The sequence below is a fragment of the Enoplosus armatus genome, chromosome 2 (genome assembly GCF_043641665.1).
Source record: "Enoplosus armatus isolate fEnoArm2 chromosome 2, fEnoArm2.hap1, whole genome shotgun sequence".
Lineage (NCBI taxonomy): Eukaryota > Metazoa > Chordata > Actinopteri > Centrarchiformes > Enoplosidae > Enoplosus > Enoplosus armatus.
The window spans coordinates 22830331-22841335 of record NC_092181.1 but is presented as its reverse complement, the minus strand read 5'-3'; the positions used below and the strand labels follow the sequence as shown (position 1 = coordinate 22841335).

Sequence of the window (11005 nt, the reverse complement as noted above, 5' to 3'; positions counted from 1 at the left end):
GTTCATATGTGCAAAGCAAATTTGAATGCCTTAAGTTTTACTTCCCCTCTGACTTGGAGGAAAAGATGGATCAATTGAAACAGCAGAACATTTCACACAAACTTGCTAAAATTCTCAGTTTCATAAAAACTTCAACACTGTCACAGTGGACAAATACCACAGCAGGACTGGGCCCAGTGAACTCATACAGTCGTCCTACTGGTCCTAGAAGCATACGCAAGAGACACACAGAGTGCCAGGGGATAAGTAACACAAGCTTCAAATAGCGATTAGCCAACACAGAATCTGAAACTGCAGTTCAGTCTCAGGTTGGAAGAGGACACCCCTGTTAGAAACTTTTCACACGGCTTGCACTCTTATTCAGGCTGTTTCCCACAGTCACTGGTGTGTTTTCCAACCCACGGAGCCACTCTGTACATTTCAGCACCACCCGCTCATCCACCCCATAGTCCTCCTCTTCCTCATACTCCACATCATCATACTTATGTTGCTCATTCAGAAGTGAGATTTTCACAATTGAGCTTATGTCTCCTAGTTCAGCATCACTGTTGTTTTTAGCAGCAACTATGCTGTTTGGAGCGCCGTATCTCTGGTTTTGCATTGCTGGTTGATGCCTTTTAGAGACGTTTTCCCTCCTGCGCCTGGAGTCTGAGGCGCTTCCAGAAACACCACCTCCGCTTCCAGCATTTCTGGATGTTGAATGCTGACGTCTCTCGCTGTTCCTCCGCTGCAGCAGCAGAACAGCCTCAGGTGTGAGAGTCAGTGTGAAACGGGCCTCCTCCTGAAGCCTGGCCCTTGCCTTCACCTCTGGTTCGCTCTTTAAGGTGCTCTGGCTCACATGTTTGTGCTGCTGTGTCTTAGACAGGGACTCACCCGAGCTGGAGGCAGGGAAGCTGTCAGTTTGTGATGAAGACAACAATCTATCCCTTCTCTTTGCATGCAGCTCTGCCCCTGACACTCCTTTGGCAGTTGGCAGATGACTCCTGGGTTGGCTCTTCTTTCCCAGCTGCTTGAGGTTTGAAGCCAGTCGCTCCTTCACTGAGCTGCCTTTGTCTTCTCTTTGGACCTTCGTCTTGGCCACAGCAGTTGCAGATGAAGTGTTGCTGATAGGTCTCTCCTTCCCGGTCCGTCCTGACACAGAGCGTGCAATCGACACAGGTGGTATGAATGGCATTTTGGCAACACACAGGATCAAATAGGAAAGGAGTTCAGTTTTGCGTTTGAAGTGCTGGAAGAAAAAAGAAGAGGGCACTAAGGAGGAAACCGATTTACTGTAGGAGGTGAGATACTCTGATGCATCCTCGGCCATGCAGGGGTCAGCAATGTGTCGCTGCTGGGATCCACCAGTGCTCATCTACCCTGGAATAGCAGACCTCCTGACAGCGTCTTATGCCTGAGCAGCAGGAGGGCGTGGCATGGCACGCTTCAAAAGACGTGTACAACCTCAGAGGAGGGGAATGAAGGGTTTTGCTGCATCTCAAATGCTCATTACTCTGAGGCTCAAAGATCTAAAATAAACCCACACTTCTAATCCTCTGGTGTCATCAGGGAGGACACATTTACTACACACCGAGCAAGTACACATGCAGGCTTAATCCACTCAGGCTGTATTGATGACTCAAGAGAAAGTAAAGTGGGAATCAGTATCTGTGTACTGAGCACTGTGGGGCAATGGTAAAATATGTGAAAAGCAAGTCTAATTTAAGCATGAAAGTTCATTATTGACCTTGAATATAGTCGTTGGGCGAATGAATAAACAAATAACTCAAGGTCCACTTACTAACTTTGGAAACGATGGGAAAAGCTAGTAAGTGAACCTTAAAGTTTTCTGTTTTTAGTCAAATGCTGATTTAGTTTGAATAATTTGTTTGGAGCAAAATATACACAATCTCCTCATGTCCGAGCGTAGCATTGTTTCCTGTCGTGTTCTCTTCTTTTACTACAAAAAATGTGAAAAGGATTGCCACAGAAAACATTTATTTGATATGATTTTGTTACAAAACAGGATTAAAATATAGTTAAAAATCTCCATTTTCCACATGACAGGACCTCACGTCTTCTTATACATTCAAACATTTCCATTTATATATTTTATCCTGACCGACTTTGTCAGTTTGAACTTCTGTTACGGTGAAAAAACACATTAGATGAACCTGTTGGCAGTTAGGCTTGTGTGTGTTCATTCACAGCATGTCTTCCTGTGTATGTGGAGGACCCGTCGACAGCGAGGACAAGTGTGATAGGCATCCTTGAAATAGTTCACAAATAATGGAATCAGGCAGCATCCAAGCACCAACCTGTGAGACAGAAATAATACATCAGTCTTGTGAGATAGATGCTCAGTAATTAGCTAATATTTATGTGTTTGAATGAGTCTCCTCACCCGCAGAACACAAACACAAGACACATGAGCCACGCATGAGTCCCAACTTGGTAGATGACCTGCGTGGTGACCCGAGTCTGACAAGAAGGGCATGTTGTCAGAGCTGGAGAGCGACACAGCTCCGTTTCATAGCTCACAAACTTCAGCCTGGGAGTAGATGGAGGGAGAGCAGACACTAGAGAGAGAAGATGAAAAGTAATGCTTATTTTCAAAACTTACTGTATTGCAATTTTCTCTCTTACAATCAACACTTTAAGTCCTTAACAGTATCTGACCAGTACTGTTTGAGAGGTTGGACTGGCAAAGTATCATCATCCAAAAACAAAAATGTGTAAATTATATTTGTACCTGGAATTCTGCAAAGAAAAGTGTGTTCAAGATGTTTCTGAATAATATAATTTTTCAATTTGATGCATGTTATCTTGTTCTGTGTAAAGAGCAAAACTATCAGTGGAATTAAATCAGTATGTAGAAGTCAGCACCTTCCCACTTAACACTCATGATTTACACATCTTTTGATAATTGTTACTGAAAAACTACACTTGAGCCTAAGGGAAAGAATCACTAAATTGTGAACAAAAAAATGTGACATCTAGGCCCACTCTACATATTCAAAATGGAGGCAGATATTGAGTGAGCATGTACCTGATAGAGGTGAGTGAGTTTGGGTGGAACAGCCAACTCCAGGAGAAAAGGAGAAGGAAGGAGGCGGTGGTGCAGGACTGAAAGGTGAGTGAATATGGTAGATCCTCTCATCTTGCCCTGTTTGACTTTCATCTGGAAAAAACAAATACATACAAGTGTTCTTTAAACTGTGAAAACGGATCATTTCAGGCCCTGTAAACCAAGCAGGTCGAGTGGGTATTTTACCTGGTAAGAAGTACGGTTGAGGTGTAGGAAATGATTCACCCATTTCTGATAATGACTGCACGTGATGTTGCACAGAAAAAAAGAGTGTGAGAATCTGAATCTGTGCGTTGACGTTTGCAGCCAGCAGCAGTTCATCTGTAGATCTGCCAGGTGCAATGGAGAGATACTAATTGAAATCTTCTCTGATTGGTTTAAAAACCTATTACCCACAAGTCAGTGGCAGGATGATCTTTAAAATGAGGCAGAAGTCATTGAGAGGTATTCTTTAAAAGGTTGCACTATACAGTATACTAAAACTTTCCTGCAGAAATATTGGAGTGCTTGTATGTAATTTTGAGGCCTCCTAATGTCATTGACTTTCTTGGATTATTACTAGGTTTACATGTGTACTAATACCAAAACATGCTATAGAATGACAGGTGTGTGCTGGAACAAAGTTACCTGATGTCCTTGCCACTTCCAATATGATTGTTAGTGGCTGACTTTGATCACTGTAATGGTACCTACAAAAACAGGCATCACTGAAATTATTACATTTCCAGCATGGTGAAAACTGATTATAATGAACTCTCTAGCGTATGTATATAATTATATTAACAATGCAGTGGTTGTACTATTTTTTGCAGTTAATTGAAAATCACAAAAGTTAAGAACATAGCCAGATTAGCCGTTTTAGGGTCCCTGGGGCAATAATTAGCTTCAGGCATCGATACTGCCTGTTCCCTACCTCCCAAGACAGGGAATCAACACCAGGTAGCCAAATAAAACAGGCACCATTTTAAGGACCTTATCCTAATATTGTTTAGTAGTGCATATTCCCATATTCACAAACAAAATTGCAAACTACCACAAACCAACTTAAAAACGTGTGGCTTTCAGGGGCCCTGAGGTAGTCGCCCGCTTTGCCTGGTTGGCAGTGCAGCCTTGATTAGGAATGACTTCTTTCTCTCATCTCAGTTCAGACTGACACTGTGGGTCAGCCAGAGCCACTGCCCTGCTGGTTTTGCCCAAGCTATGCACTAGCTGATGGGGTTTTGTAACCGGTTAGGCCGGCTTGGATGTTTCTAGTTGAACCACTAGAGGAGCTCTTTCGTGCTCGTCGTAGTTTGTGTGTGAGACTTCGATGTGAACGAGGATTTTCAGTTGAATGTAACAGCTAGCGTGATGATGCTAAGCTAGCTGTCAGCCAGGCATCCACGGGTTTTGCTGCCGAATTAGCTACCGGATGCTCCCGGTCGTATCCTCCTGGCCGTCTTGACATTCCCTCAACATTCCTGGACGAATTCGTGTCGACTGACCAGAGTCCGCGAATTCAGGTCCACTCCTGATCTAACCTTTCCCCGATAGCGTAATTTAGCTTGCCGGCTAACGAGAGTGCACACTCTGAGAACCGGACTGACGAGGTAAGTCAGCATCAAGGCTAGCGGAATGTACGGCTAATGGTGTAGCTATCACCGGGAGTAAAGGCTTCTCCTCCAAGGAAAAACCGGGGTCTGATATAGAAAAGGGAGGCCTTCTGGTAAACACGTCGATAGCAACACGTCTATAAATTTCTCAAAATGACCAATCTGTCTGCCAGGCCCGTCTAACACCGGTGAACAGTTAGCGTTAGCTAGCAATTTAATTCACTTGCTAGTAACGTTACTAAAGTTGTGCTACTAACGATTTACCGAGTGAGGTAACTAACGTAGTAATGATAATATTATGGTAGCTAGCTAAGAAAGTTAGTTAATAAGAGTGGTTAACTTGGCATGCCATGTAAAGGAAATTAATACTGAGGTGAAAGTAAACTGGCTAATGTTAGCTCAGTAATATTTTAGCTAACATTAGCTGGTCGAAGCAGCCTTTTCAATGTTTTGACTGATTTGGTTCAACTAGTGTATCCAAGCTAACACAACTGGAATCTACTCTTGCAATTAAATTAACAGTCAACTGGTTGTCTCATATGAGACGTAATCAGACTTTTTATATACGTTGTCATCTGTGTAGTTTTAAAGCCGATCGAGACCAAGTTCAGTTCAGCCGTTGAGGATTTGTTTGTCGCTCGTTGCTAAACTAAGTTTTGCTGTGTGACTTCGCAGAGTTACACTTAAGGACCACACCCAGACAAGATGTCCCTTCATCAGTTTCTGTTGGAACCCATCACCTGCCACGCGTGGAACCGTGATAGGACACGTAAGGCTCAAATATGTCCTCCTTTTTTTGAGTACCACTATCAGCTTGTACATTACACACCGGTTAAGAAATTAAGTTACAGATAATATCTTTGACAACAAGTGACTATAGTGTATATTTCTGCGAACAGGAGTGCAGTTTCAACCACTAAAATAATATTGTTCCACAATTTGTGTTCAGGATTTTTACACTTACACTGAGATATTCAGCTTGGTATTTGGCATATACTAGAAACTGGTCTAGCTTGTTTGTTATCTGTACTTCCATCCTGTTAACCTGCTGCCGGTTATCTTTTTATTTTCTGCAGAAATTGCCATCAGTCCTAATAACCATGAAGTCCATATTTACAAGAAGAGTGGCAACCAGTGGGTTAAGACCCATGAGCTGAAGGAGCACAATGGACACATAACAGGTATTTAATCCGACTGCTTTAGAGAGATATATTTCGTTAAAAATGTGATATTTCACTCCTCGTCTGTGTTTCTATGACTAACCCACAAATAAAACAAGTGTGTCTAGAACTGTCATTAACACGAGTTGACACACACTTAATACACTATTGAATTACCTATCTGTATAAAAGCTTATTCAGCCCCAGAGTGTGCTGTCATAATTCACTTCATGATTTTTGCAATAGTCAGTAATTACATTGCCTCTCTTTGTAATAATTTGTCTTTGTCTCTATGTTGTGTTGTAGGTATTGACTGGGCTCCCAAAAGTGACCGTATAGTGACATGTGGAGCCGACCGTAATGCCTATGTGTGGTCCCAGAAGGAGGGGGTATGGAAGCCCACACTGGTCATCCTCAGGATCAACCGAGCCGCCACCTTCGTCAAGTGGTCTCCACTGGAGAACAAGTTTGCAGTTGGCAGTGGTGCTCGACTCATCTCTGTCTGCTACTTTGAGTCTGAGAATGACTGGTGAGACTATTTGTACAATCATGACATTTTGCAAATGTATCTGCTGAAATTGAATACAACAATAGACACAATTCATATTTCTGATGAGTTTGCTAAATGTTGTGATTGGGAGTATTAATCAGTTATTTTTGCACTTTTAGTGTGTTGTCACTTTTAAGTGTAGTAGTGCAGGTAGATGGTGTTATTTAGACATTTATTTTTGTAAGAATTCCAGTCACATGAACCACTAATTTATTACTTTGGGACACAGATTTGGCACTGAATCTTGACCCATTTGTTGTCACCTGGTTTAAAACCGAAGTACTGTATTTTCAAATGACTGATAAAGATCCTCTCCAAGGCTTGAAAGATTTTCCTCTCCGGCACTGTTCCAATCTGTTCTACTTCACTTTGCTTATTGATTCAATTTTCCTGTGTGTTGTCTCTCTGTGTTAAACCAGGGCTGCCTGATTCTTCATCTTCATTTTTGTTTTAAAACAGTTCAGCTCACAAATTGTTCCTGTGCATTGTACATAACAAAGTTAAATCAGATTAATTTATCATTGAATATAAATTGAAATATTTGGTAGAGGTACTGAAGTTTTTTCACATTACAAATTAAAGATGTCTGTGTTTTTTTTTTTTGTTTTTTTTAAATGCTTCAGGTGGGTGAGCAAGCACATCAAGAAGCCAGTCCGCTCCACCATCCTCAGTCTGGACTGGCATCCCAACAACATCCTGCTGGCTGCTGGATCCTGTGATTTCAAATGCAGGTGAATGTCGTTAACAGAGAACTTAAAACATTTCTTATGGTACAAGAGATGAAGATTAAATGATTGAAAAATGTCCTCTCTCCCTCTTTTGCTTTCTGTTCTGTTTTTTTGCTTTAACTCTCCCCACCCCTCCCTCTCTGGCCTACAGGGTGTTCTCAGCCTACATTAAGGAGGTGGAAGAGAAACCAGGCCCCACACCCTGGGGCAGCAAGATGCCATTTGGGGCTGTGCTAGCAGAATTTGGAGGAGCGGGTCTGTATCTGTGTCTTTATATGTGCTAGTAAAATACTCTTTCATATGACTTGCAGTAACCCTTTGAAATTAACCAGATCTGCCTTTTTTATGCACTTTTGTTTGCTAGGTGGAGGGGGTTGGGTCCACTCTGTCTCTTTTTCAGCCTCTGGTAACCGCCTGGCCTGGGTCAGCCATGACAGCACTGTCACTGTGGTGGACAGCTCTAAGACTGCCAGGTACAGTAATTTCTATGCATAGAGGGATGTTTGTTTGTGGTTGTAACCTGCAGGTTTCTCTGATGAAACGTGCCCTGTGGTGTTTTATTGTAAGGAAACAAATGCAATGTTTACATTCAGTTTTACTCACCAAAACACTGTGTGTATCCTTGCAGTCCAACAAATGTGTTGAATGCATTTCCCTCCTCATAAAACCTTTGCAAAGCCAATTTTTAGAATATTTAAAATCCTGTATTACTAACATCCATGTTTACTAGCATGCAGTCTTCTTCGACACTGCCAATGGCACATTGCTGCATTTCTCTGCATGTTACTGCCACCTGTAGATCAGTGGAATAGTTTAAGACCATCGGCAGGACTGTGTGTTGTGTCACCGGCGTGCATGTGCGTGCATGTGCGTCCTTGTGTGCGTGCAAGATAAACAAAACAGGACCCACACATGGAAAAACTGCTTCATAGCGCTACTAGGGGTAAAAAAACAAAAAACAAAACACAGAATACCTTGAATTTACAAAATAGATATCTGGAATGATTTGTTCAATTAAGCTTTTTGTCAACTACATGAAATAAGATGGAAAGTTAGAAATTATACAGTTACTATACTACAAATTAAGTAGAATTTGGCATGATTTGTTTTTTCTTTCAAATATTGCAATGGGTGCAAATGCCAGTACACTGACTGTGACTGGAGTTTGCCTGTTGCAGTGAAGGAGATGATGCTGGGAATGCAGACAGTATAATCCAAAAGGATTGACATGCGTGATTACTGTGAAGTTTGAGCTACAGAGGAAGAAGATCATTTAGAAATGGACATGGTACCTTTTTGTTTTCACAGCAACTAAAAAGGAGATAAAAATGTTCATCCTCTAAACCAAACAAGAAGATGGGATGTAGAGATTACTCTTTTCAATTAACAGATGAGTATTGATGAGGAGGTGAATGCGTCCATGACGATTTGATCTTCAAAAAATGAGTAACCCTTTTCATAAAATTAAAATCTTCTCCCACGCATTCATCATGATGAAAACACAATCCATCATATAAAAAAAAAAATGACATTTTGGTGTACTCTCTCTATTATTGGCCTCTTTACATAAGCCATGCTTTGTCATCTGATCATCTACTTACAGTGCCAATAAGATGAGAAAGGTAAACACTGGGTGAACCAGCATCAAGGCTACACTTACATAATGACAGCAAATTGCAGGTGACATGAATTGAGGGGGCGGTGATCGAAACGAGTTCTGACTGGAAACCTGCACACACTGCATCCATCAAAGCCCAGTTACTCTCTTGAGTTACTGTCATGATTTCTGTGACAACACCAATTATGAATTTGTTTGTCGTATGCTGCCTGTTCATTCATTTTTAAGGAAATAAAACCAGTTGAATCTCAAGATTATAATTCATTTGTTTGTGCTTGTTTAGTCCCTCACAGATGAAGACTGAGTTCCTTCCTCTCCTCAGTGTCATTTTTGTTTCAGAGAACAGTCTAGTAGCTGCGGTAAGAATAAAACATACACACTATTACATGTTTCCATGCACAAATATACAGTAAGTAGGAATGCCATTTTAAATCTGTCTGCTTCTTCAGGGCCACGACTGTTGCCCCATGCTGTTCCGTTGCGACGATAGTGGAACGCTGACATTTGTGTCAAAGCTCGACCTCCCCAAGCAGAGTATCCAGAGGAACATCTCTGCAATGGAGCGCTTCAGGAACATGGACAAGAGAGCCACCACTGAGGACCGCAACACTGCCCTGGACACACTGCACCAGAACAGCATCACGTAAGTCACACTAACAGGGATCAGTGCAGGGCAGGACCTGGAAACTATCTCAAGGCGCCTGCTCAACAGTTCAGATACTCAGATATGTTTTTAATGACATTTGATTTAGTAAAAGTTATTAGAAGATTGAAGAGTTTTAGTTTTCAGAGTTTGCACAATTTCAGTTTGTTCATTTTCATCCCAATTTAGTTGAATGTGTGATTATATTTTATATTTTTATAGATTATATATTTTATTTATTTTAGGTTGTGCCCAGTGACTTTCTGGTCCACTAATAAGCTAATGTCAAACTTTTCCATTAAGCATCAGAACTGTGTGCTTACAATCACACTCTTGTCATATCAATATAGTGAAATCCATCATTATGATTTTCAATATTATTACTTCTTCACCCCTTTTTTAACATTGTCTATGTATCTACATGTCTGGTCCTTAGCCAAGTGTCTATCTATGAGGGAGACAAAAGGGATTGTCGCAAGTTCTGCACCACAGGCATTGATGGAGCAATGACTATTTGGGACTTCAAGGTATAAACACACAGACACGCACACACCAGCCTCTTGAGAGATTTGTTTTCCCAGATCTCCCAGCTCTGACTCTCTCGTGTGCTTCTGTGTTTAACTCCTCAGAGTCTAGAAGCTTCTATCCAGGGTCTCCGCATCATGTGAAGAAATCTTGTGAATGAATGAAGAGACGCTGCGGCCTCACTTCTCTTCTCCCCCCACCCCTCCCCCCTCCTCTCCCCCCTTCCACCTCACCCCCGCCGCTCCTGCGACGCAGCCAGTAACATACATAACTGACCACCTTATCGAGTGTCTGCTGAAGCACTGATCAGACCATGACACACTCTTGTGGGTGTGTGCAAACACTCTCACACACGCATACACACACTAAAGTACACAAACACGCATACACTACACACACTCACTGAGCTGACGTGTGACATCACTGTTGATTTATTTTTTGTTTGTTTTTAATTGAAGGTTAACCAGGTGTCAAAGTGGGATGGTCCTCTGACACGTATTAAAACGTGAAGTGAAATGTGTGTTTTTATGTTCTCTAACCTCCTGTACCAAAAGTTGAACACTAAACGGTGCGTTTTATCCAAAAGTCAGACTGTATTTCACCACAGATTAACTTTAACATGATCTCTGAATATCAATGTTTAGTAGATCGGAGGACGTGATGTTTTACTTCCTGGAGTGTATTCTCCAGCAGGTGAAGTCATAGTTTAGCTTTGGACCCGGGTTATTGATATTCTGAGGTCATGTTGCTGGTTGGCTGTAGAGAGCTGTACAGGATCTGATGGTGGAGAGAGAAAGCAACTGTCTAAACTCTGTGCGGAGTCACGGCTGTCCAGCACTAGGCTCTGTAGCTACTACACTAAAACCACACAAGATGGAGGATTTCTATGTAACTGATCATGAGGTAGACATGAAATAAAGATGAAATACATTTACAGTACACAAGTCACTCGACTGTTCTCTTCCTTTGTCTTTGCCTCTCACAGACGGTGGACGGAGTGGAGTGGATGTGCAGTTCTAGTTTGGTTTTTTTGGGTTTTTTTTGTAAATCTGCAAGCCATATTTGTGCTTAAAAATACTTTCTTAGGCAGGGAGTAGTTGGAGCATGTCAGCTGTATGTTGG

The 11005-nt window shown here is 41.8% G+C and overlaps 3 protein-coding genes across 3 annotated transcripts; 1 reads left to right on the top strand and 2 right to left on the bottom strand.

Annotated features, from left to right (window-relative positions):
• Positions 1-328: 328 nt before the first annotated feature.
• LOC139290987 (proline-rich protein 18) lies at positions 329-1354 on the bottom strand. The gene has a single exon (XM_070912850.1). It carries the CDS (start codon positions 1352-1354, stop codon positions 329-331), a length of 1026 nt encoding a protein of 341 aa, XP_070768951.1.
• An 825-nt stretch (positions 1355-2179) lies between these two features.
• LOC139290978 (cell death-inducing p53-target protein 1-like) lies at positions 2180-4514 on the bottom strand. The gene is made up of 5 exons (XM_070912836.1): positions 4476-4514; positions 3254-3308; positions 3029-3160; positions 2384-2558; positions 2180-2297 (listed from the first exon to the last, which is right to left on the bottom strand). Exons 1-5 carry the CDS (start codon positions 4512-4514, stop codon positions 2180-2182), a joined length of 519 nt encoding a protein of 172 aa, XP_070768937.1.
• On the top strand, positions 4373-10827 carry LOC139294510 (actin-related protein 2/3 complex subunit 1A). The gene is made up of 11 exons (XM_070916423.1): positions 4373-4656; positions 5335-5428; positions 5736-5840; positions 6126-6348; positions 6993-7100; positions 7249-7352; positions 7462-7570; positions 8999-9074; positions 9165-9358; positions 9795-9885; positions 9988-10827. The coding sequence occupies exons 2-11, from the start codon at positions 5365-5367 to the stop codon at positions 10024-10026; spliced, it is 1113 nt and encodes a 370-aa protein (XP_070772524.1). The 5' UTR covers positions 4373-4656; positions 5335-5364; the 3' UTR covers positions 10027-10827.
• Positions 10828-11005: the final 178 nt, after the last annotated feature.

Excerpts from the sequence above, each read along its gene's own strand:
- LOC139290987 (XM_070912850.1), bottom strand. The coding sequence starts at position 1,354 with ATGAGCACTGGTGGATCCCAGCAGCGACACATTGCTGACCCCTGCATG.
- LOC139290978 (XM_070912836.1), bottom strand. The coding sequence starts at position 4,514 with ATGTCAAGACGGCCAGGAGGATACGACCGGGAGCATCCG. Across the intron at positions 3,161-3,253 it reads TCAACCGTACTTCTTACCAG|ATGAAAGTCAAACAGGGCAA; the intron begins GTAAAATACCCA and ends TGTTTTTTCCAG. Across the intron at positions 2,298-2,383 it reads CTTGTGTTTGTGTTCTGCGG|GTTGGTGCTTGGATGCTGCC; the intron begins GTGAGGAGACTC and ends TCTGTCTCACAG.
- LOC139294510 (XM_070916423.1), top strand. The coding sequence starts at position 5,365 with ATGTCCCTTCATCAGTTTCTGTTGGAACCCATCACCTGCCACGCGTGG. Across the intron at positions 9,359-9,794 it reads CTGCACCAGAACAGCATCAC|CCAAGTGTCTATCTATGAGG; the intron begins GTAAGTCACACT and ends TCTGGTCCTTAG. Across the intron at positions 9,886-9,987 it reads TGACTATTTGGGACTTCAAG|AGTCTAGAAGCTTCTATCCA; the intron begins GTATAAACACAC and ends TTAACTCCTCAG.